The following is a 24,526-nucleotide window of genomic DNA, read 5'->3' on the forward strand; positions in this document are numbered from 1 at the left end:
CGTCGGGCATCAGTCCAGATGCCCGGGCTTCAGCTGACATCCTGGGAGATGAACAGTCTTCCCCAGAGTAGATTAGTTAGCCTCATCCCGCGGTAGCTCTCAATGGATGGATGTTCATAAAGCAAAGCCGGCCCCCTGCATGACCTCAATCAGTCTTCACAGCACATCAGTGCAACACGCTCCCGTTCTTCAAGTCTTCGGGAAATCCAATCTAATGCTCCGTTCAAACAAGTGCTCCGCTGCCATCGAACCGGAAGGATTTATAAATGGGTCCGGTTGGCAGAAGTGACAGAGGTCAAATTATTGTCTGTCCTATATGTAAGATAATAAACCCTTTGGCGAGTTGTAAAAAGGCTGAGCCGGGCGCCAGCTTTTTCCTGCGTTACCGCGCGTTCCACGAGGACGAGCTCTTGAATATACAAACAGCAGTTCTGCGATCCAGTCCAGTTTGGCGTGGTTTTATTTTGACTTTTTATTGTTTTTTTCTCCATACTTTTGGAAGCGTTTCAGACTGCAAGGGCGACTGAAACGAAAAGAGCTGCCAACCGCAGGCACGTGGTCCGCCGGTCCACCTCCGAGACGCATACGAAGGGTGGGACGGAGCGTCTGCGAGGTTGAGGAACGTGTCATAGTGGAATCATGGACCAACTGGTCGAGCGCAAGATGAACGGAGCCAACTTGGGATGAGTGTGTGTGCTGTGTGTCTGCAGTCAGCGGCCAAAGTCTTTCTCTCTCCCCCTCTCTTGTCTTTCTCCCTCTCACATCCAAGGTGTTATTTCTCCATCTCGTCTTCCTCTCCTCTCCTCCACCCTCCATCCTCTCTTCCCCCCTTCTCTTCCACTCCCGCTGACCTCTCTCCGCTTCCTCAGATGTGCCTCTTCATGTGTAGCGCCAAGTGATCCGACCGCGAGAAACACCTGCAACCAAAGAGAAAGAGAGAGGGAGAGAGGAACAGAGAACAGCTTGTTAGCTTGTTTCCAGTGCAGGGGGAAGGAGGAGGGAAAGAAGTTTGTTTTGTCGATGGCGCTAAATGTTGCTGTTAGCTAGTGAGTGCTGAGCCACTAATGCACACGCAATTAGTATATGTGTAACTAATTCATAATCAGCATTTTCAGCAGCACTCCTAATGACTTCAGCTGTGCCATGAATAACTAGAGGGCCCGCAGATGGATCTGTGGAAACGCTGTGGAAGGATGAAGAAAGAAAAGAAATAAAGAAAGAAAGAAAGAAAGAAAGAAAGAAAGAAAGAAAGAAAGAAAGAAAGAAAGAAAGAAAGAAAGAAAGAAAGAAAGAAAAACAGCAGAAAGCAAAACATGTGCTGTAAAACGATAGTTAAATTAGATGAATCAAAGCCTCTCATCTGAAATCCGGCTTGCACAATTGCTGGGGCGTAACCGCACTGTGAATTAAATTGCTCTGGCCTTTCTTTCTTTCCCCCCTTTTTTTTAAAAAAATGTTTGATTATTTCAACCTGATTGCCACAAATTGACATGATGTATGCTTTCAAGCTGCTCATTTTGTTTATGCCAAAGCGCGCGCACATACAGATGCAGCCATTACATGAGACGGACGTTTTCATCACCACTTAAATCGTGTTGGTGGTGTTTGCTGCTGCTGCGCCCGCTGAACTAATATTACCGCTGTGTTCCCAAGAGTGCTTCGCAAATTGTTGCTTTTCTTTTAGGTAATTGGAAGCTGCGTGTTCGAGTGATTAGTGTGTTAAGAAATATTTGAGATGGAGGCTTGTTTTAGAATTTCCTAATGTGGTTCAATTTAATAATGTTTAGGAGGAGGAGGGGGGGAAAAAAGAAGAGAAACACGACTCTTCAGTTTCTGTGTTTACTGACAGAGGGCTCAGATCTGGAAAGAAGGTGAGGAAAGTCTAGTTGTTGGGGGAAAAAAACAGACACATCTCTTATATAAGTAATTATTCATCAAACTATTATGCTTCCCTTGACTAAAAAGTGTTTAAACATGAGTGCGACTCCCTGATGCAGCTCTGGTTTCTTCAGATTGGCTCTTTCCACTGAGACGGAGACAACAGTGGAAGATGTCTGGATGAATCAGTGTTTGGCCAAGAGGGGGAGTTACACTGTGATGAGCCAACAATCATCTGTCTTACTGTCACACCTGCATCTGTGTGTGTGCGCGTAACACATGTTGTGCAGTGCAGAGCAGCGGTGTGTGCGTGTGTATGTGTAGCCTATGTGTGTGTGTGCGTTCTGTATAAGACAGATGGTAAAGTATGAGTCACGACTCGGGGGCACGACACCAGCTGGCACACCGTGGGTCTGTCTCCTCCTCCTCCTCCCTCCTCCCCCCTCACCCATCTTCAATCTTCCACCCCGTCTTCTCTGTCTCCCCTGTTTCCCCTCTTCCTTCATCTCAGCAGGGTGCGTATGTGTGTATGTGTGTGTGTGTGTGTGTGTGTGTGTGTTGGGCTGGAGGGGTTGGGACGGCCTGTGACACATGACAAGAGGTGGGCCCGAATTAGGGGATGTGCCTGCAGGGGAGGGGGAGGGGGGGGGGGGGGGGGGGGGGGGATACTGTATTTACAGTCTGTCCAGCTGAGTCCTGATTAAGTTGACACTGCCTGCCCCTCTGCTCCCTCACACACACACATATATGCACGCACTGATGACCAAGACACACACTCTTTCATACACATTAAGGCAAAGTACCCCAGGTGAAGAGGGACTTCTTTTTGTCCTCTCATAATGAACCTATACATGATTCAGGAGGGGACATCTTCTCTATTGTGTCCTGCTCTCATGCTGCAGTTTTGAAACACATTGTATATTGCATAAAACATATTTAAACAGTGACATCTTTATAAATGTTCTGCTATTTAATTTACATTTATTTATAAAGTGGCCATAATTAACAGTGACACAGGTAGCCTATATTTACAAATTAAGAGAAAGTACAGAGATGATATAAGGGAAAAAATATAAATTATAGTGAATAATATCTTAAATTTATATAAAACATAAACTCGACTTTTTGTATGTATATATTCAGGTTTTAAGTGTTTTGTGAATATGGCCACAGGAATATAAATGTGAAATGTATAAATATTTGATAAAACTATAGATTTGCAGTCTAACACATTATGACCTTTTCACCTAAATTTTCACCTGGGGTCTTTTCTTTTGCCTTAAACACTGTGGAGGCTCCCGGAGACAATATTGCTCAGAGACCCCAGAGGTGTCAGCGAGGGACGGACGGATCACAGACAGAGGGGGTGTAATTAAAATAGAAGAAAAGATTTGAGTGTCTGGAGTCGAGGCTGGATGCCGGGGCCGCTGAATTCTTGATGAGTTCGTCACCGGAGCCACGTTTTTAAAAGGAGGCCCCGGCAAATTAACATTTTGCTGCGCTACATAATTAAACAGAAGCCGAGGCGACTAATTAAGAAAGGGAGGCGAGAGTCAAGTCTTCAAAGTGACACGGGCGCCCACCTCGGCACCTCTGACTGAGATTCAGAGAGGCCCTGCTCGGCTCTGTCGGGAGAGAGGTCAGAGGGACGGGACGGCAGAGGACAGTCGGCCCTGTTTACATTCTGAGGATGATTTTTCAAACTGCTCCGCTGGTCAGTTTGTGCTCAAGGACACTCAGGTCACAGGGATCAGAGCAGGAATCATCCGCTTTACAGGATAGTCTCTGCAATCACCAGGTCAGCCCGAGGCTTTATTTACTGTACACACACACACCTGGATTTTGGGCCATCATATATTTTTTTAAAAGTTGCTTACCAGTCATTGAGAATAAAAAAATCACAGTTTAGTAGTGTTAAAGGAAGGAAAAGCTGCACATGAAGCACTCTTTAACTTATAAACACCTAAAAAACTTTTGAGTTCAAATTAAAATTCCTACCCAGTGACATTTGGTGGTGCTAATGAGTTCTGAAACCATTTTACACCTCTATCCACGTGTGAAAACAGCCTCCAAATCAGGGCCGCGGATCACCATGTGAGAGGATTCACTATTAATATGCTGCACACAGGAGCCCGATGTGGGTAAAGAGCAGAATGAGTTTGGATTCCCAGTGAAAGACTGAGCAGGTTGGGTCTTGTGTGCGTTGCAGAGAGGGGAAGCACATTAGTAATCCTGCCAGCACACTTCCAAACTGGGTCAGTACCAAACGCATTTGGGTGGGTTAGCAGCATCTTGTGGAAGTTCTTCACGAAACCAAACTGTGTACAAAACACAAAGGTGGGGAAACGCAGCCCGCTGTGCAAGTGGAAGTGCTTCAAATAAGCTTTGGAAAATGGAGGAAAAAAAACACACACAAAAAAAACATATAAGGCAGAGGAAAGGAGGGAGAGTTGTGTTTTGACAGACCTGTCACAGTGGTTGCACTTAAAAGGCTTGGCGCCGGTGTGTTTGCGGTAGTGCCTCGTCAGCTCGTCGCTCCGGGCGAATCGCCACTCGCAGCCCTCCCACGAGCACTTGTACGGTTTCTCACCTGGGGAATGAAAGCAACGACAACAGGGAAGAAAAAAGAAAAACATGCATGAGCACCTGTTTCATCGCCAATCGACCAATCACACGCCTGTTTGTCTTCTGCGACAAAAACCTCTGTGGCACTTGGTGTGAAATCATGAATACAAATACTCGGTGCTTTTTGAGTTGATGTTGCAAATTTAAGAGGTTTTATTTAAAGGGTTTGCATCGTGCATATTTTTTGATTTTGTAGCAGTGGAGAAAGAAAGAGAGAGAGAGAGCAAAGCAATGTTTAACTCTGGGATGGCGAAGCTCCCACTGGTCTCCAATCTTGCTGAACATGCAGAAGAGGAGTGAAGGGGAGAGAGGGAAAAGTGGAGTAGGAGAGAAGTGCTGCAGAAGTGGATTAAGGCAGAGGAGGCTGCAGAGATGCCGGCAGGGGAAGGGGGTGGAGGGGTGGTTGGGGGGGGGGTAGGGGTAGTGATAATTAGGCCAGTCACACGGCATAATGGCAAGGAAGCCACAATCTGCCAGCTGCGTCCAGCTCCCCGTACATGTCACCTGCATCACTCACATCCCATCTGGAGCGCTGGCTCGCCGGGTTGAATGCGAGACACACTGACACAGTGACCAGCTCTGCTTGAGTGGCTCTGGCACAAAAAGTGGCTTAATTTGTTGAATGTGATTATCAAAAAAAAGGAACACAATCAGTGGCTCAACAGCTTTGTGAGGGATGGCGGAGACTGAGGAGAGGAGAGCGCTTGGATAAAGGCAGGAGTGGGTTTTGGCGCCATTAGCTGCATCAGCTGTTGAAGAAATCTGTCAATTGTGTGGAGATTTGTCGAGATGTGTGCGAAGGTAAAAAAAAAAAAATCAATAGCGTATACAATGTTTCTCTGTTCCAATTAAAGGTACAGTATTGTGTTTTTATGGTGTTAAAACGCCACCATTGCTAACCTGAACTACGATTTAATGGAAAACTTTCATGGCTATTTCACGGCGAGCCGGGGCAAATGAGAAAACAGCACAATCTCTTGACATATGACCCGTTGTCTATGTCGAATGCACTCGGCCGGGTCCGCCATGTTGGCGGGGGGAACTCCATTAGCGGGAATCATGTAAGGTTCGGCGGTGAGAAACAGAGGTGCATTAGGTTACAGCTGTGATGAGGCGATAAATGGACAAGTGAGAAAAAGAATGAGGTCCACTCAGCCACCAGGAAACAGCAAAAAGTAAAAAAACATGAACTGGTGACACTTGTTTGCCCTTTTGATTTTTTTTTAGCACCTCTGATTTATTTATTCATCTTTTTCAGATTGAATAATTTTTAAGGCAAGTAAACCCTAATGGTGCAATTTATGTCTCTTTAGTTTAAAGAGCGGGAAATGATCCAGGTCCACATCTAAAACCGACCATGCATGTCCCCATTGTGGACCTGTATCCCTTCATCCTGCTTCACTTCCCAGAAACACTCAGAACAGCAGGTCTGGGCCATCCGGCTCTGGCCAATGAGATTCCCGGGAGGCAGGGATGCCTGATTGTGTTGCCTAGCAACGGCAGCGAGGGGGTGGGGGTGTATATATGTGTGTGTGTGTGTGTGTGTGAGAGAGAGAAGGAGGGGTGGGGGTGGGGGGTGCAGTGAAACATGAGGAGGCAGTAGTCAGTGCAGCCGGCTGGATCTGGCAACGGCACGCCGCCATGCCACCGGCCAATTACCGAGCACGCTGGTAGAGCACGGAGGCAGTTGCCTAGCGACGGTAACTGTAGAGCTGTACTGGGCAAGAGGTGGGAGGGAGAGGAGGAGGAGGGGAGGGGGGAGATGGTGGTGGTGGTGGTAGTAGTGGTGGTGGTGCAGGGTGGGCGGGGGGGGAGTGGGGCACTAAGAGACCAGAGCCTGCAGCTGTACAGAACCACTCAGCTACCGACTCCTCCAACGATATGCTGCCCTCCGTCTCCTAGCAACAGGACCCCCCCTCCCACCGCCCCATCCCCCAACTCCTGCCCCCCCTCCTCTCTTCCTCCGCTCTCCTCTCCCTCTGACAGGTACACACTCTCCTTCTTGAACGTAAACACACTCACACACACCGAAGTGGAACTTTTTTGACCCGATGCTACATACAATACGACTGATGGGCATCTTAAAACGACAATCAGTCACCTAATCCACTGGATTAGCCCAAACTCAGCAGCATAATCTGATTATGCTCTGTTACTTTTGGATTACTTTGCCTGTAAAACATATAATGTAGATTATGAAGCTAAGTGGATTATTTGCTGTGATTTAAAGAATCAGGGTTTTTGGACAGCGCTGCTTTATTTACTCTGCATTATTTAATACGATTCCCATTAGCTGATGCTATTCACTCACAGCAGGGAAAAACGACGAGGAGCCATCAGAATGCTTTTCCGCTCAAAATGTGTGTGTTTTTTTTTTTGGGCAATAATCAAATAAGCAATCACATATTCCTCATCCGTAATCTGATAACTGGGTGTTTCCTGAATCATAGTAATCCCATTATGTGTAATCTGTTACTTCCGAATGCTCTCATCCACACACGCGAACACGCTCATGCACGCGCCTGCTCCAGCCTCTCAGGTGCCAGTGTTGAAGTTAATTGCATTCCCTCCATTAGTTGGAGCTGAGGCTGGGCATCCGGGGTCTCAGAGGTCATTAGAGAGGCTCTTGGAGAGCGTTTTATAGGCTCCTGCCTGCAACTTGCACTGTGATGAGCGAGAGGGAGGAGGACGAGAGGAAAAACAGGTTATGAGAGGAAGATGATAGATGAGAGGACTGATGGAGGAATAAAGTATGTTCGAGGCTGAAAGATGAATGTCTTTATATATTCGAAGAGGAAATTTCAAAATTGCAGGTATTTCCTTCGTAATTCACACTACAGGCTACTTATCTTTGTGGTAATGCACCTTTTTCAGGCTGTTTACTTACACAGTTAATAAATGCTCTTATGTTCTTCTTATGTTCCTTTTTTTATTGTGAAGCACTTTGAGCTGCAATAATTGTATGAAATGTGCTATCCAAATAGTTTCTAACTTAAAGGGATAGTTCAACACTTTGGCAAATTGACCCACTGCCATAATCTGTCTTGTAACGTTCCGTTATTATCTCATAGCGTGCTGAATGTGCAGGTCACAACTTGTCCACCAGAGCGTTTTGGAGTTGTTGGATTGTGTATTTGATGAGTTTAATGAGGGAAACCAAGAAATTCCATCAGCCTCTGTAGCGTAGCTCTGAGCAGCTCACGGCTCTGCTCCGCCGTTCTAAAAATAGCTTGCACCGACAATTAAAGGTAACGAATTTACTCCTAAAACTATAGGGATTATGGCAATGGGCCAATTTGCCAAAATGTTGAACGATCCCTTAAAGCAATAACATACAATCCTATTCCACACATGTCACTGTTGAACGTCTTGTTCCCGAAACCATGGGTGTTAATCTGCCGCTGAAACAGCCTCCACTCCTGGCTGCAGGGATTTGCTCCCCGTTCAGCGACAAGAGCATTAGTGAGGTCCAACACTGATGCTGGCTGATAAGGCCCTGACCTGCAGTTGGTCTTTCAGTCTAATCCAAAGGTGCTGGACGGGGCCGAAAAAGCCTTTTCCTAGTTAGAGCTTTATGCAATATTATTTCCTTCAACTGGAACTAAGGGGCCATGGGAAGGTCAGTGGTAATATGCAAAAGGAGGGGTGTGTAGTGCACATACATTTGGTCTTATAGTAAAGATCTGTGATTAAGGTGGTAAGAAGATCTCTGTATCTCCTCATTCTTCTATCAACTGCACAATGTTGGTCAAATAAAACGACTGTTAGACATTTTACTCAAACTGTTCAGCCCTCAGAGAGAGAGTCAAAAGAGCAGCTGATAAAATGAGAGCAGAGAGAGAGACATACATTCCCGTGCACAGACATATTACGAAAACACTGATATACTGAGAGAGACGGAGAGACGGAGAGAGAGAGAGGGCAGACTAGCTCAACAGTCCTCGTGTTTTACCCGTTCCCTCACCCTGCCCAAAATCTAATTGTACCATTCCTTATCTGCCATAAGCCTATTCACAAAAAGCTCTACAGGGCACTGTCATTTCAACTCAGCCCGTCTAATTCCAGATTAAATCGTAGCCTTTTCTCCGTCGGTAATTTATGGAAATAACAACTAAGAAAAAGAGGATTTGAGTAATGACATCTTTAAACTTGTCAGGATAATGGCTCAGTGAATGGGGGAGCCTGTGGCACTGCTGTCTTTTTGCTGAAGAGGGTTGCTCGACTGTACCTCCCCCCGTTTCTGCCGCTTCCGTCTTCATCTACTCTTTGTTTCACTCCACGTCACTCTCTCCTCTTCCTCCGGCTTTTGTGTTTTCTTTTGTCATCTGATGTCGACATTTCCCCCTTTTGTGATTCTACCTACTCAGTGTGAATAACAAGACAGATGTTCTTTTGGTGGATGCTTTAATCCAAAGCACCTTAAGTGACAATGATGGGCTCGAGGAGGGAGGCTTCCTCATGGAAATGAGCCCATTATGCTGCTATATGTTACATTATATGTCATCAAATCATTATCATATCAATTTTAAAATGTCGCTGGATGCATCTCTACCTGACTACTGCAATATAATCCTGAAGCAATTAGTCAAATATTTCAATGAGTCAAGGAAAACGCAGGTGCAGTGACGCAGCATCTTTTTCTAACATCTGATAAAATGAGGATTAATTGATCTGCTTTGAGCTGAATGCTAAGAGCCAGGAGCGATGGGGCTGTCTTTATCTGTGCAGGTATTTGGTTACAAAACAAAGCACAGAGTCAGCGAGACTCATCTTCGCATGGATTTCTGTGTCAAATCTGGTCCGATCGCCACATGGGATGTTTAAAATGATACATCTGTTTTAGTTTTCCTTTTGAATCCCCTGCTTGTATTATGAGTGGACTCCATCGGTGGCGCTGGTCTCCCTGAGCTCACCCTGCCGGCGTGGCGTTTAATCACAGGGGCTGCAGACACGCCACACTGGGCAAATCAATGATCGCGTGTCTGTGCCCTTTGTTCCAGTCAGGCTGACGCCTAAACCTGTGGTGTGCACCACTGAGGGTGTGATCACACATACAGCGAGTCATCATCATCCTCAACATGCAGACATTGACAAGTTGACTTTCTTCAAATTCACACCCCTGACACCCCCACATCCCAAAAATACTAGTGAGCCGGAGCGAGTGAGCAGGTCACATTCTGGCATCTTTGTCGGACGTCTTCGGTGATCTGTCAAACAAATAGTGTCGGGGGTTTGGATGGAGGAGCGAGGGGGGGCAAAGAAATCTAATTTCAGTCGCTGTAACTTCATTTAGCATGATGGACGCGCTTTGCTGTAGCTCATGTAAAGAAACAGCGATATATTAGCATCGGTCCAGATGGCAGGGCCACCACACATTTAATTTGTTATTCTAGGCCTTCCATGCATGAGCCATGGCAACTGATCAGGTGTCAATATTTATCTTATTCTACCCCTGAATGCCTCTTTTAGAGAGAGAGGGAGGGGGAGGAGATCAGCATTTTCCAACACTATCGAAAACACCTTATTTTATTTAACCTTTCTAACCAAAACCAAAAGAGTTCAGGACTTAAAATAAACACACCCCACTTGTTTGGTGTGAACACGACCTCTAACTCCGCCAATTAATCATGACAAACACAGACATTTGTCCCCTTTTCTTCTCTTTTGGAATATGTTTTCCCTCATGATAATAATGCACTGATGTATTTGAAACACATTTCTGTTGTCTTTAAATGATCTTTTTATTACTGCTGTCTCCAGACCTGAGATTGAGAAGCACTGACCTAGACTTATAGAACGCACAGAGGACGACAGGGCCTGAAATAAACCGGGGAAATGGTGGCCTATCCAGGTCAATCCATCCATCACTGTGCAGTTACTCAGACGGAGGACAGCTCCCCGACAGGGGTCTGAGTGGTTTGGGATTGAGATGGAAGAGCGGGAGAGTTATAGCTCCTGAACCCCTCCCCCCCCCCCTTTCCTTCTTGAGAAGAACCTTGACAAGGAGGACCTGTCCTGGTTTGGCACAGAGAAGTACTTAGGTAGAGAGAGGGGGATAAGAGAGGTGGAGGTTTTTTTTTTCCTTAAATCATCACATTTTTATCTGACATGGTGGTATTTCCATATGGCACAGAGGGGACCAGGTTTTAAGTCTGTTCTGTGATTACAGAGCTGTTTCTCTTAACATTTCTTATCACTTTCTCTGCGTTTTGTTCTTGTTCCAAGAATGTGGAGCAGGTGGATTTTCCTCAATTATAAGTCGGGTTATCTAGGAATTCAGGAACTAGACTAGCTGAGTGGTTGGATGGATGGATGGATGGATGGATGGATGGATGGATGGATGGATGGATGGATGGTGGATGGATGGATGGATGGATGGATGGTGGATGGATGGATGGATGGATGGATGGATGGATGGATGGATGGATGGATGGATGGATGGATGGATGGATGGATGGATGGATGGATGGATGGATGGTGGATGGATGGATGAAGTGCTTACGTTGACCATATAGAGAGATAAAGTGAAAACTGGTAGACTGGTATCTACTCTGAAAACAGGCCACATTTTCCATCTCTCTTATCTCTGGTGTAGAAAAATGCTTACACTCTTTATTTCCCATCATACGCCAAAGGAATAACCCACAAGCAAATGCCCCCCCATCGTATAGAGACTTGGAGAAAACCATTGCTGTGAGAAAAAAACATCAAAGGCTAAAAAAACCCAGCCGGGGTGCCTCTGAAAGTCCAGCGAGTGGAAACAGTCTTCACACTGAGACTGATAAGAAGCTCTTTCAGTTTCTATGTGACACTCCGGCTCTGCCCTCTTCGCTGTGCAACAGCCATTTAGCTTCGGGAGTGAGTCGTTTTAACCTGTCACCAACAATGAGCGTCAATCAATTTCATTACCTGCAGGCGCAATAAGCAGCTACCTCTGGTGACAAAGGCGTCCTCGGAGCCGCCTGGCTGAAAGTCACTTAGGGCCACTTACTCACATTACACCTGGAAAGTGCAGGAATTAATCTGCTCCTATTCGCAAAGTATATTCAAATCACGTGACCTGGTGTCTTTACACGGTTTCTATCCGTATACCCACATCTACACAGCTTAATGTGTATTAATGTGAGCTGTGTGGGCAATTCCACACAATCATTTTAAACCGGTCTTGAATGTAAATGACCATTGCACATTGAACTGTGCGTTTTATTCCCAATGCTTTTCATGCATTGCAATTAAAATGACACTCTGACTAATAGCTGGACAAATTATTTGAGAAAAAAAAAAAAACTCACCTGTGTGTGTCCTCTGATGAGCCTTTAGGTGGGAGCTCTTGGTGTACACCTTCCTGCAGCCGTTGAACTGGCAGCGGTGGATCCTCTTCTTGTTCTCCGGCAGCTCCCCGACGCCGATCACGCACGCCGCGCCCTCCTCCTCGTCCTTCACCCGGACGGGGAGGGCGTGCGCCGCCACCAGCCGGGCGGCGCTCAGCCCCACCTTCCGGGCCACCAGCTTGAGGGTGAGCGTCCCGTCGGCCGAGGCCGTCAGCGTCTGGTTGGGCTTGACGAGGTGGCGGCCCAGCTCCGGCGACGACGGCGGCGTCAGGGAGGTGACGGCGCTCAGCTGGGCCTGGTGGACCCCCTCCATGGCTTCTACGTTTTCCAGCCCCTGGCTTTTGGGTTTGAGGTCCCTTTTCGGCGGTGTAGCGGCGGCGGGGAGGTTCTTCCGCGTCGGGCAGAGGATCACTGGCGGCGGCGGGCTCGGGGGCTCGGGGAGACCTGGCAGGCCGGGCAGCAGGGCGTCCGTCAGCTCCTCCTCGCCGTCCTCCTTCAGGTAAGCCGGGGTTAGGAGACCGTCCAGGTCTTGGTCGAAGAGTTCGGACAGACGCTTGGGCTCCGTCTGCAGATAGCGCTCCAGCTCTAGGCAGGTCTGGAAGAGACAGAGAAAACTCTATTTAGATTCAGCTCATGCAAGTTCACACAATTCTGGACAGCTGAACTGAAAATAGCCATCCTCACTCTCAAATCCCACTTGACCATTTCTACAGCCATCAGATCATCTGATATGCCTTCACACGCCGTGGAGAGGGAAATCTGCATGGTGCCATCCCCCCTCTCTCTCGCCCAGACCGACAACTTAGCAGCTCTGCCAGCTGTCACATGTGCACATGCACAGATAGCCTCCAAGACAGCCTGGATTACCTGGCAGCTCCGGCAAGACGCCTGATTACACACTGATTGATTGCAACCGCTGTAGCGCGGAACGAAAGCGAGGCGAGGTGGATCGCGAAGAGGAGAAGTCCTAAACTGCAGAGAACTCCTATCAAACAGCATTTTTTACAGAGCTTTGACAAGCCATGTGTGTACCGGCTTCTACTGAGCCAAGATAGGAAGATTTATTCAGCTGTAGTTATGGTCTGCTTCATCCCTATTACTCCAAACACCTCTCCCCGCGGAGGGCAAATAAAAGACTGCATCCCCGATTTGTGTGAACTGGCATCCTGAGGAGTCTATTACTTTGCAACAAGCTGGCAAAAGGTTTCTGAAAAGGGAGGGAAAGAGACGCTCCATGTCCAAGGATGATGCTATTATGTTTGAACGGACGGCGCCGGTCTGATCCCAGGGATCGTTGTGTTTCGCTTGTAGCCGCTAACCCGTTTTGACAGCCGAGATGGAGGCGAGCGGTTCCACTGGGCGCGTGATACTCGCCACTTCATTTGTGTGTAAATAGGCACTGACAAGACAGAGTAGCTAGTTCCATTATCAGGAATAAGGTTGTGCAGACTGAACACATCAGAGACATTTACAATCTTACAACACACCCTCCTTTCCCTTGTTTGCACCTTCTAAAAATAAAACCGCACATGTTTTTTGGAGTGGTTGAGAGGGGGGGAAGGCGTCTGTTGCTAAGGGAGCGCGATTTCACCTCTAAGTCGTCGTTTTTCTTCCAGGAACAAAAAAAAAAAGGCTTTGGAGTTGTTGTTTTTTTGACTGTTTACAGTATTTGCATACTGACATCGAATTAAAAAGCTGCTCCAGACCACATCTACAGTAAGAAGAGAAGATAATGTGTTGTGCTTCCTCCCTCCACTGCACGCCTACATGTTTTTTTTTTTTTCCTCTTTGAAAAATAACTTCTTTCATGCACTGTCTGAGAGGTCTCTCTCTCTCTACTGTTTCCTTGATGGCTGCAGCCAGTGAATCGTGAATTAAATGAGAGGTTTTTTTCTTTTTTCCCTCCCTTTACTCTTTCATTCAGAGCTAAATTAAATATTGAAAGCGTCCAGACATGATGAAGAGAATGGCATGCTGCTGCTCCGTGAGGTGCCGGGGAGAAATAAACATTTGCACCCCGGCCTTCGCAACCCCTCCTCTACACCACTCTCCTCCGCACTCATTTCCACCATTCTTTCTGCTTCACCCCCGATCGATTCCGCCAAAATCACCCCTTTTTTTCTCTCTCCTTCTTTCCCTCCTTTTCTTCTCATTGTGGTCTCCTCCTCTCCCAAGGTGAGGACTAATTATCCACTAAAACCAACCAGTTGAAGGGGACTTTATTCAGCAAAACGCTGAGGACTGCACACCAAGGTGAGTGCGCGCGCGTGTGCGTAGAGATAGTTCAAGAGAGCGGAAAAGAGGATAGAAACGGATAAGTGAGGGTGAGGAGGGGGGGATAGGAGGAGGGGAGTGATGGAGGGGCAAGGTGAAGGGGAGAGGAGGGAGAGAGACAGAGCGAAGGAAGGTCTTGACTTCATTTTCTCGGTGGGGGGTGAATCCTTTTTGGAAGTGTGACATTTGGCGTAACAGGATCCTGTCAGCGGGCAAACCACACTCACACAGAAAAGGGTTCATGCACACTAAATGTTAGGTTGCGACCCACGGTGATGTGCCGGGAAGTGCTCAGGTGTCAGCTGTGACACAACAAGACACAGAGAGAGAGAGAAGGAGTGTGCATTTACAGAATATGGGATGTTTGACAAAGTAAGACGGATGAAAGAGGATGCAGGTGAGGGAGGGGCGGCAGGTATGACAAGCTTAGCATGCATGATCTTCTTTCCTAACATCACTCCATCAACCCCCTTCCTTCTTTCCTTCCTTCCTTCCCCCCTCTTCCCCCAGGTGGTGACATTAACATTGTTAGAGAGAAGGTCATGCAGTTGATCAGCGGCTCCTGTGTGTGTACTGTATGTGGCTGCATGTAATTAGGCTAGTTTGGGCTAGTGTGTGCGTGTGCATGTAATTTTGCAAGCACACATGTATGTGTGAGCTGCATAATTATGCTACTCTGTGTGCAATTACGCAGCTCCAGCGCATGTGTGTGTGTGTGTTAGTGTGAACGCCCACGCACATGCATAAACACATCTATTTGCTGCTCTCGTGGGCTTAAGTGAATGTGCAACTTGCATTTTGTGTTTGTGTAGGCAAGAAAACGAAAAGAGCCAAAAAGCGTCGCACAATAGCCAAGATAAAGGAGCCGTAAGGAGCTTCAACTCCGTTTGGACAAACGCCGATTTTGACGGGGTGACTGGAACAGGCCCCGACAAAAAAAAAAAAAAGAGGCTTCATTTCCTAAAAGGCTTTTGGGATGATTCCCTCACACAAACCGGGATAAGCCGAGAGAATCCGGCGCCTGTTCCAGCGGCAGCAGCACCTCCACCTTCAAGCCTGAGAGAATCCGGGACTGTCTGTCCTCCGACCCAAGATTCAAGCATCTCTCCTGAGCGATACAGTCAGTCATCGGCAGCTATAGGTGCAGGTGTGTCCTAGTAAAGCATGACAGAGTGACAGCGGGCCAAGTAGGACCCTGAAATCCCAGAAGCTAAATGGAATTCAGCCTGTGCTTTTCCTACCATGACATATCACTGATAAAAAACAAAGCGCCTATCAAGATCAATCAAGAGGTGTTGAGAGTATAAAACTGATTTTGACCTTTTAGTCACTCTCAGGTTATATCAGGTGATGTCTCATCTAATGGATTGATCAGTGCAGCTGCACCAAATAAGGTCAAAGTTGAGGCTGAGGTCTTCCTGCAGCGCTGAGGGAGGAAATCCAAGCTACAGTACCACCGCAAAGTACGGGATTATTACCCTCTCCATGAGATTAAAGGTTAGTGTGACCCTCCTGGCGCCACTGCATCATTTTTATTTACTGTCACTGAAAGGTCCGGACTAATTTCATCATCACATCATGTGGTGACATTCTTTCTTCGATCGTTTGATCCGTCATTATCCAGAGGTGAGAACATGCAACGATGAGAAAGAAAACTTCAGATGCTGGAAACCTAGAACAAAGCTCATTATTTAGCTTTGAATTAACTCGTTGAATTAATCAAGCAATTATTAAAGTAGTTGGACAAACTGTTCAAGGCTCATTTCAGTGGTTTTCAGCTCCAGAGCATGTTAAAATGGGTTTAGCTCTGCAGCCTGATGAATACAGCCCTGCAACACTCTCAAATGATGAAGAATGACTTGCATGGGACACAATGCGTTTCCATTCTCATGCATAAATGCACATCTTATTTTGTGCAGAATTACATAGGAAATGACTGTAGGAAGAGCATCTGTTCATGAACACATAAATCCAGCCACAGGAAGGTGTTGTAGGGTCAGGGTCAGGGTCAGGTCACAGTTTCTCAGATGAGGTCAAATCACTTAAATCTCATCCTCTCCCTCTCCTCTCTGTCACCTTTACCCCAGTAGATGCACACATATTAAAATAAAAGCCAATAAAAAAGGGACAAGAATCAGATATAAACGCACTTGTACTTGTTTTTCTGTGAAACGAGCGGTTGCACTCACAAACACACTCTCACTGAATCATGCATGGTGAACACACCTCAGGTTGCTGAGGCTTAAAATACCACAGGTGTGAGAAATGCTTGCTGATCACAAGACGCGCTCCTTCGCAAAGTCAAACTGCGAAGCCATTCACTCTTTACTTCTTTTCATTCTCTGACTTTCAAGTTAAAGTCTCCCCTCTCACTTTCTTTCTGCTCCTCACCCTCTCCCCTCCTCTTCCACGAGGCCCTCGGCCTGGCAGCTGATCCTCTCTCTCCCCGCGTCACCTCCCCTCACATTTGGCCTGCGCCGAGCCGCCTGCCATCACCATCAAAGCGCAGGCTGCCTCCCAACTGTTAGCACCCCACTACGTCGCTAATAAAAAGCCTGGGTTATAAATATGAACAGAGGAGCATGCATAATGCCCTAAAGGAAGGCCCAAAACACCGCTAAACAGATAAATGTAATGGGGTGGATATGGCTCATTAATTTTAGGATGATCGTGTTTAGTTTTTACAGATGCCGTGATAGAGACAAGGTGCTATGAATAATATTCAGCAGGGTTGAAAAGGGCAGGACTATAAGGGGGGGCTGAGCTGGAGGGGGTGATGCAGCACTATTGTTAAATGCACCAAGGGTGGGGAGTGTTGGGGGGGTGCTGTCACATCTTTTCAAATATGACCCATGATTCCCCCCAGCAGCACCATCCTTGCTGAGCTGCGATGAGGACGTACTTTTTTTTTTATTAAGAGTTGAGATTTCGGTCATTGATCTAAATTGTTTGTGATCTCAAATAAAAAGAAAACCATGTTGTTAATTTGTGTAAAATCACAGTAAATGACTGTTGTCTTTTGTATTAATTAGTGGGATTCATTAAAATTTACTTTCATTCATTTTATTGACAGTTAAAGGAGAAGTATGCTCTGTAGCCTGTGGTCAATCAGTGGCTGGAAACAGATGGTTTTTTTTAGCTTAGCTTATTTTAGCATAGCTTATCTTAGCTGAAGACTGGAAATAGAAGAGACAAGTAAAGAAATTCAAACGCAACCAACCAGCACTCCTGAAGCTGCAGTGTTGTGTTGTGGTGACTCTACACATTTGTTGTCTTGCAGAAACAAACAAACAAAAAAACAATGCGTGGTTCTGATCTGTCGTCAGCATCCTTTTCAGCTCCAGACGTGACATTTTCATTACATAGCCAGTGCCATTTCAATATCTGGCAGAGGTTTGATTACTCGTTTTAAAAAAGTGAGTAACATTGGCGTCATGGATGAATTAACGCCCGGCATCTCCACGGCGGTGCTTCTTTTGTCCATTCGCATTGAACTGACAGTCTGTTCATTACGTGTTGCACGCTGTTATTGAAGTCGCACAATGCTGTTGGTCACAGGGAAATAAGAAGGCCTTGGTTTTTTAATTCAGAGGGTGTGAGTACAACAGCAGCTCTGATTAAAACCCTGATGTGTTAGCCTACAGGTTTTCTCCTCCTTTTCTACCTCTACTCATTTTTATGACACAGTGTGACTTTACTGACTTTATTTACAGTCGACTTTGTTGTTGCTGTTTGTGATTCTGCGACACACTTGTCACTTTTATCTATAGAAAACTTTTGGCAGCCATTTAATCCAAGTGTGCGATGCCCATATAGTGTGTGTCTCTGTGCACACGTGTGCGCCTTGTCCTGCCACAGTGTGTTATAGGGCCGGTGTCTCTCATTGATCTGCTGAGCCGGGCCAAGTCTTCACTTTGAGGTGACAGCTAAATGACCAGTGGCCCCGAGGCAGCGGCCATCTCGCCAACAGCCTTTGTGTGTTTGTCTTCCGTGTGTTTGTGTGTGCATGCGCGCGTGTGTTTGCGTCGCAGTGCCTAATCGATACGAAATGATACCGTGCAGGAGCTCATCAGCGGTGGCCATCGCAGCTGACAAAGACGGTAATCTATAGCTTGGCTGAGCAATACTTGCACAGCAGCCCCCCCCCCCCTTCCCCATCTACACACACACACACAGACAAAATCTCCAAAAAGCAGCCCCCCTCCCCTCCCCACCCCTCCTCTCTCTAAGCTCCCCTTCAGGGCTTTTAGCTCCTTCCCTGCACTCGCTAAGAGCTCCGGCCCCCAGATTTCAGACTCCTTGGAGAGCAGCATGGCGTCATCGGCGGCTCCCAGCCGAGCGGGGAACCTGCCTACGGGGGCCGAGAGGAGGGGAAGGGCGGGGGGGAGCGGGGTTGGTGGAGATAATGCTTCATTTTCCTCGACACTGATCTGAATAGCGGAGCGGGCGCCCTCGCGTCACCCTGTTATTCTCGACGGAGCGCGAGGCAGGGGTGCAGGGAGAGAGTTTTGGCCAGGAGGGATCTTTAAGGGGCTTGGGCAGAGGTGGAAGGAGCAGAGACACAAAGAGGAGAAAAGCTGGAGGGGGGGGGGAGAGACAAAGCTAATTTATCTGCCTTTACAGAGAGAAGACAGAGGCAGACAGGTGAGAGATGGAGACACAAGCTATGCAAAGAGAGTTTGAAGAGTGGAGGAGGTGAAGGATGAAGCATCGTCTCACCTGCAGATGCATGAGCAAGAAAATTTACATCACAGATTAGGAAGGAAAAAAAAATAGAGGGGGAGATAGGTGGCTTGAAAAGCAGCAGACAGGAGACAGGAGTCCTCCTCCTCCTCCTCCTCCTCCTCGCTGACGAACAGCTCCATCTCTCCCGGCAGCCGGGCCTCACCTAGCTTCAGATAACATGCCACGGAAACAGCTTAATTACACACACGGCCTTATCAGACGACATTAGCCTCACAGTAATAATCAGAGGCGCCGTCAGCTCTTCCGTCAAAGCCTGGCAACGCAGCACCTTGAGGCAGTTTTTACACAGTGTGGGCTCCGGGCTGATAACAGACACCGCCAGTTGTTAAAATCACAATTTGCTGACGGAGTTTGAGGGAATAATGCACATTTTGGTTGTAAAAACTGACACCTCCTTTTACACACAGTCAGTTTTTGTTTGGATGGGTGCACTAATAGACTTGAAACAGCATCTTCAGTTTTTTTCCTCTTCTTTTATTCAGTTTAATACTTAGATTTACATGCTTTATTTCAGTTTTTTCGCTCTTTGACACATTGTCTTCAGCGGGAACGGGAGATGCGAGCGGTGCTGGTGGGTTTTTTAACGTGACATGTGCGCTGTCTGTGTGCGATTGGTGGGTGGGAGGGAGGGGGGGATCTTCAAAAGCGCCTTTCATCTTGCAGGAAAACCACAGTGATGGAGCACTCAGCGCTCCAAAACCTGGTGACCTCTGCTTAATGGAGCAGAAAGACATTTCCCATTGCTTTCTCTGGAGCAGACACAACAGAAAGGCACACATCCTCGTCGTCCCGGCACCGACGAACCAACCCTCTCTCTGTGTTCCTCTCCCTGCATCACAACATGGATGCCAACATGAAGAGCCCCTGTGTTTGAAACAATTAATCTCAATAGAAATGTGACATAACTGCAGCCACGTGTTTTTTTTTTTTACACTTCTCATCACATCTCCACTTTTGACAAGAAGGTGACGAGAGGTAATAAATCTTCATATCCTCCCAAAATGTAAACAGTTGACATATATCTGTGCTCTCGGTGGATAATCCATCGTTCTGCGCAGACAAAGCTGCACATGCATCCTCTAAACGCTGAAAGAAGCTTGACAAGTAAACAGACTGAACTGCTGGAGATCTGCTGACCTTGAGAGAGCGATACAGACGTTATTAAGAGGTCTTAGCGCCTGGGATACAACAAGTGAACAGGGCCTATAAAGACCTCTACTGCTCCATCTAAATAGCTTGTGACAAAGTGTGGAAAATGTCTTTGTTCTGGTATTAAGTCGAGGATGGGAGAGGTGAGGGTGAAATGGGATAGAGGAGAGGAGAGGAGAGGAGGGGAAGAGAGGAGAGGAGGGGAGAGAAGACGCACCTTGTGAGCGAGGAGGATGAATGATGGAGAGGAGGATGAGATTGGAGAGAGGAGGAGAAAAGCAGGAGCATGGAGTGAAGAGGAGAAGGGGGGGATGATGGAGGGAGGGAGGGAGGGGGAGGTTATAATCCCAGCGACTGGAGCAGTGTTGCACTCGCTAGGGAGGGGAACTCTGTCTCTCTTTAACTGGATTTGGGTGAGCTGCTGTTTATCGGCGTATGAGTCGCCGAGCGCTCCCTCTCAGCTGTCAAAACCATCCTAATCTAATCAGGAGACATTTCAGCCCATTCGCTTTCAACACGGCAGAGTGCAGAGTGCATATTGGACATGTTTGTGTGTGTGTGTGTGTGTGTGTGTGTGTGGGGTTGATAGAGAGGGAGGAAGGGGGCGGCGGCGGTGGTGGCGGCGGCAACAACAGTGGTTTTACACCAGGGCTAGCAGCTTGCAGCAGGATTTGGGGAGTCTGCGCTCCGGATGTGGGGACCCCATTGTGTGCGGCGGGCTGGCTAATCTTCATTACCGCACACAATGACGGGGCAAGAGAATGGGGCCTTGGCTGGAAAAAGGCAAGGAGAAACAAAAGAGTGGCGAGCAGCGAAAAAAGAGAAAGAGAGAGAGAGAGGGAGGGAGGGGAGGAGGGCCGAAAATAACAGAGAGGGGGGGAGAGATAAAGGGAACAGTGAAGCGGAAAAACTCTGCTTCCTCCTCATACAGTGCCAGTCAGAGAGGGACGCTCGGTACCCCGATCACGTCCACAAACCGTGAAGTGCAACTGTGGCGCCATGCCTGCGCTGATAAGAGCCAAAATGGTTCTTTTCTTACACTGAATAAAAAAGCCCACCTCTGCTTTTTTTTTTTCTCTTCCCGCCAGTCATCTTGTGTCCGTGTTTACCCCCGCGCAGGTGTTGTGTAACACTTAGCATCACAGTTTCAGTCGTCCTCACTCATTACGACACGAAAAAAGTGGTTGGGGGTGGCGTGCTAGCAAGAAAACAAGCGTGAGCAGCGAAAGCAGGTCAGTGGAACAGTCTCGCAAGGCCAAGGTGGATTAGCTCAGGGTCGCAGACGTTGTGTTTTCAAGGGGGGGGGGTGTTCTGTGTGGTTACGCAAGAGCGTGTGTGTGTATGTGTGTGTGTGTGCATCCCGGTGACTTTACATGCATGCGAGACCGTGCAAACAGGAGGTGGGGCGCTGTCATTCTGTCTATTATTCCGCCAATGCTTTCAAAAAACGAACCTGAGCGACTAAGATTAGCCCAAGCTGCTTAAAATATTGAAAGACGTCTCCGTGCCACCGCTGCTGCTGCTGCTGCTGCTGCTGCTGCTGCTGCTGCTGCTGCTGCTGCTGCTGCTGCTGCTGCTGCTGCTGTGGGCTCTCCTCCAAGAGATAGTGGAGAGGAGAGTGCATGGGAGTTTAGGTTGTATGCAGATGGGCGGGGAGAGCTGAACCCGTTCACCCTGCGGCGCAGAGTGGCTGGCACCGGCAGGAGTGTGAGGACTTTTTCACCCCGATTTCATCCCGACAATGTTTGGGCTGCTCAGCGGAGAGGGAAAGAGGGTGGTTAGATGCACCGAGAAAGGTGTGAGGGACTCATTGACTTTGGCCTTTTGCTCTCTGTGTGTATGTGTGTGTGTGTGTTCTGCACATAGAGCATTCAGAAGTGATTAGGGAAAAGGCCAAAGAACCAGAATTAAGATTTGGGGTTAAAGTGTTAAAGGCTGGCAAATTAACATGTTTTAAATGAATGGGTGGGGGGGTTATGACAGTTGCAGTGGAACGTGTGCAACACAGGAGCAAGTGCATGTGTTTATGTACATAAAGTACACACATGCCACCTGCTCTGCTGAATATTCAACTGCCAATTTTCTTACTGATGCACACACGGGTACAAACACACATGTAAACCCAATAAACTCTGTCTGTGAAGCTCTTTCTCTTTCAATTTCTTGCACAAACACACACACATACACTCTCACACACCAGTGAAAATTATTGATGTGCTCTCTTATAAAACAGTGGCTGCTCCCTAAAGTATTCCTGGCAACATCACAGGCTGAAAATAGCTGCCGACCCAAATAACTTTCCCCGCCGGAACAGAGAAGGAGCCAGACCACAGCCACCGGCGACTGGCTTTACTAATTGGCATCATTTTACAATGAAATAATATCTGGGGCAATAGACTGAATAACACATAGCAGTAAACTGAGAGAGAGTGGGAGGATGTGTCGTCTAGCCACGCAAATGCTCGCAGAGACGGGGCGATTTGAGGGAGGGAGGGCTGACGGAGGGGGGAGGACTGGGGATGCCTTCGCTCTTGTTAGCATAAGTTATCAGATTCTCCTCCCTGAAAATAAGCAAGGGGGAATTGGGTAGTGAAACATTTATGTGACAACATCAGTTTAGTTAAAAGATGGGGAAAAACATCAAGCGGCAGGGGTTCTTAAATGTTTCTAAATCGCAAACTGGTATTTGTATCACTCATACTGATAGTTCACTGCTATTGACTCATTTCTACACAGGGAGATGAGATAATAGAAAAATCTATGAACAGATTCTGTTACTGGAAGACATTAAATGACGGTTTTGTTATGAAGAACTAATGTCTCGAAGGGATAGTTCAACATTTTGGGAAATTGGCCCATTGCTATAGTCATAGGTTACCTCGAAAAACAACTCTGTCTGTTAACATTCTGTTATTATCTCATAGCGTGGTGAATGTGCAGGTCACAACTTGTCCACCAGAGCGTTTTGGAGTTGTTGGATTGTGTATTTGATGAGTTTGATGAGGGAAACCAAGAAATCCCATTAGCCTCCGTAGCATAGCCCTGAGCAGCTCACGGCTCTGCTCCGCTGTTCTAAAAATAGCTTGCACCAACAATTAAAGGTAACGAACCTACTGCTATGACTATAGGGATTATGGCAATGAGCCAATTTGCCAAAATGTTGAACCATCCCTTTAATGATTCGACAGGTAGATTGCTTGGTTCGGCGACTTGGTTTTGCCAAAGGCCCTGTGTTTATGTGAACCCACAGGTCAGGACCGAAACTCCCAGCTGAGACCGAAAACGTCGAAATTAGCGCCGCTGCAGAACGCATCCCCCGGGCCGCTCGCCATACACGTCGATGTGCATCCGAGGAAACGGGAGAGGGCGGAAGGCGTAAACACAGATGTCTTTTGGCAGCCCGAATCTTAATTAGCACCAGGAGATTCATCTAATCAAAGGGTTGCCAGCCCATCATTAAGGCTAAAACACACACTTCTCTCCTCACATACCAGAACAGAACAATGGGAAACAGAGGTACGCTGTCACGCTGATGAATGGGTCTCCCCACAGGTCTCATTAAATCACAGAAGGGCACTTCCTCGGCCGCTGGAAGAGTGAAGCAGGGTGCACCATCCTCTCTGTCCGTCTATGCTGCCACTTGCTGCATTTTTTCTCTTCTTGCATGTCAAAATAATATTTTTCCCGCAGTTAAAAAACATGGTTTCAGGCTTTGACATCACAGTTCAAGCCGAATCTGCCTGGTTTTGAGGACACAAGTCGTATTTTATCCAGACAACTCAACCCTGAGGGGCTTGGAAGGACTGAAACTACACGACGTACCCAGTTGGCTGCAGACACCAGTGTCTTTAGGGTAATATGGGGCCCCGCTTGAATCTTCCACTGAATTTAGCATCATCTGCTGAAAAAGGAGAACATATTTCATCTGCTCCTGACCACCCATCCCTATGGTGTCTCGCTGCCAGAGCAGGTACACGCTGTAAGGCAGCTTTGAGGAACACAGGGAGTGACAAAGAGGCCGATTCAAATTTAATTTTGTAGTAATTTGTTATATTTTGTGAAGTACACCTCCTGTTCATTCAATCCACTGGGTAAAGTGAGGCTGCAGACCTCCAGTGGCCCTAAAGTGAGGTTTCTGGTAATTTGATTAATTGCAAATTTCATCTTGGGAATTTGCACAATTAAAATATGCCCTGCTTTAGGCCCTGTCTTGTGGAAGGGTGCTGTTAGAAAACTTAAAAGACAAAGAGTGATAGATATAAAAGCAAGAGGAGGAAAAAAAACAGGAATAGAGAGATAGAAAGAGGAAAAGGAGGTGAGAGTCTTTGCAGAGACAGACACAGAGATGGAAGAGAAAGGTCCCGACTCACTGTGCAACCAGCTGGACAGCTTTGGAGCAGTGAGCCATGGCAGGTGGAAAAACACCACTGGCTTTGCATGTTGGGCGACCGCAGCTGAGCGCCGAGGCCGGCATGCAAAGCACACACACACACACACAGATAAACACACATACACGGGACTGC

At 47.2% G+C, this 24,526-nt stretch overlaps 1 protein-coding gene across 1 annotated transcript in view; it reads right to left on the bottom strand.

The window, feature by feature from the left end:
- Nucleotides 1-850: 850 nt before the first annotated feature.
- The window catches only part of LOC310999174 (Krueppel-like factor 7), a 31,684-nt gene continuing 8,008 nt past the window's right edge, over nt 851-24,526 (bottom strand). The window contains exons 2-4 of the mRNA XM_083989498.1: nt 11,796-12,429; nt 4,345-4,468; nt 851-917 (exon numbers count right to left, since the gene is read on the bottom strand). Of these exons, the coding sequence (XP_083845624.1) occupies nt 866-917; nt 4,345-4,468; nt 11,796-12,429 (810 nt within the window). The 3' untranslated portion in view covers nt 851-865. The remainder of the gene's footprint in view (nt 918-4,344; nt 4,469-11,795; nt 12,430-24,526) is intronic.

This window comes from Trachurus trachurus (assembly GCF_905171665.1).
Source record: "Trachurus trachurus genome assembly, chromosome: 2".
Classification (NCBI taxonomy): Eukaryota; Metazoa; Chordata; class Actinopteri; order Carangiformes; family Carangidae; genus Trachurus; species Trachurus trachurus.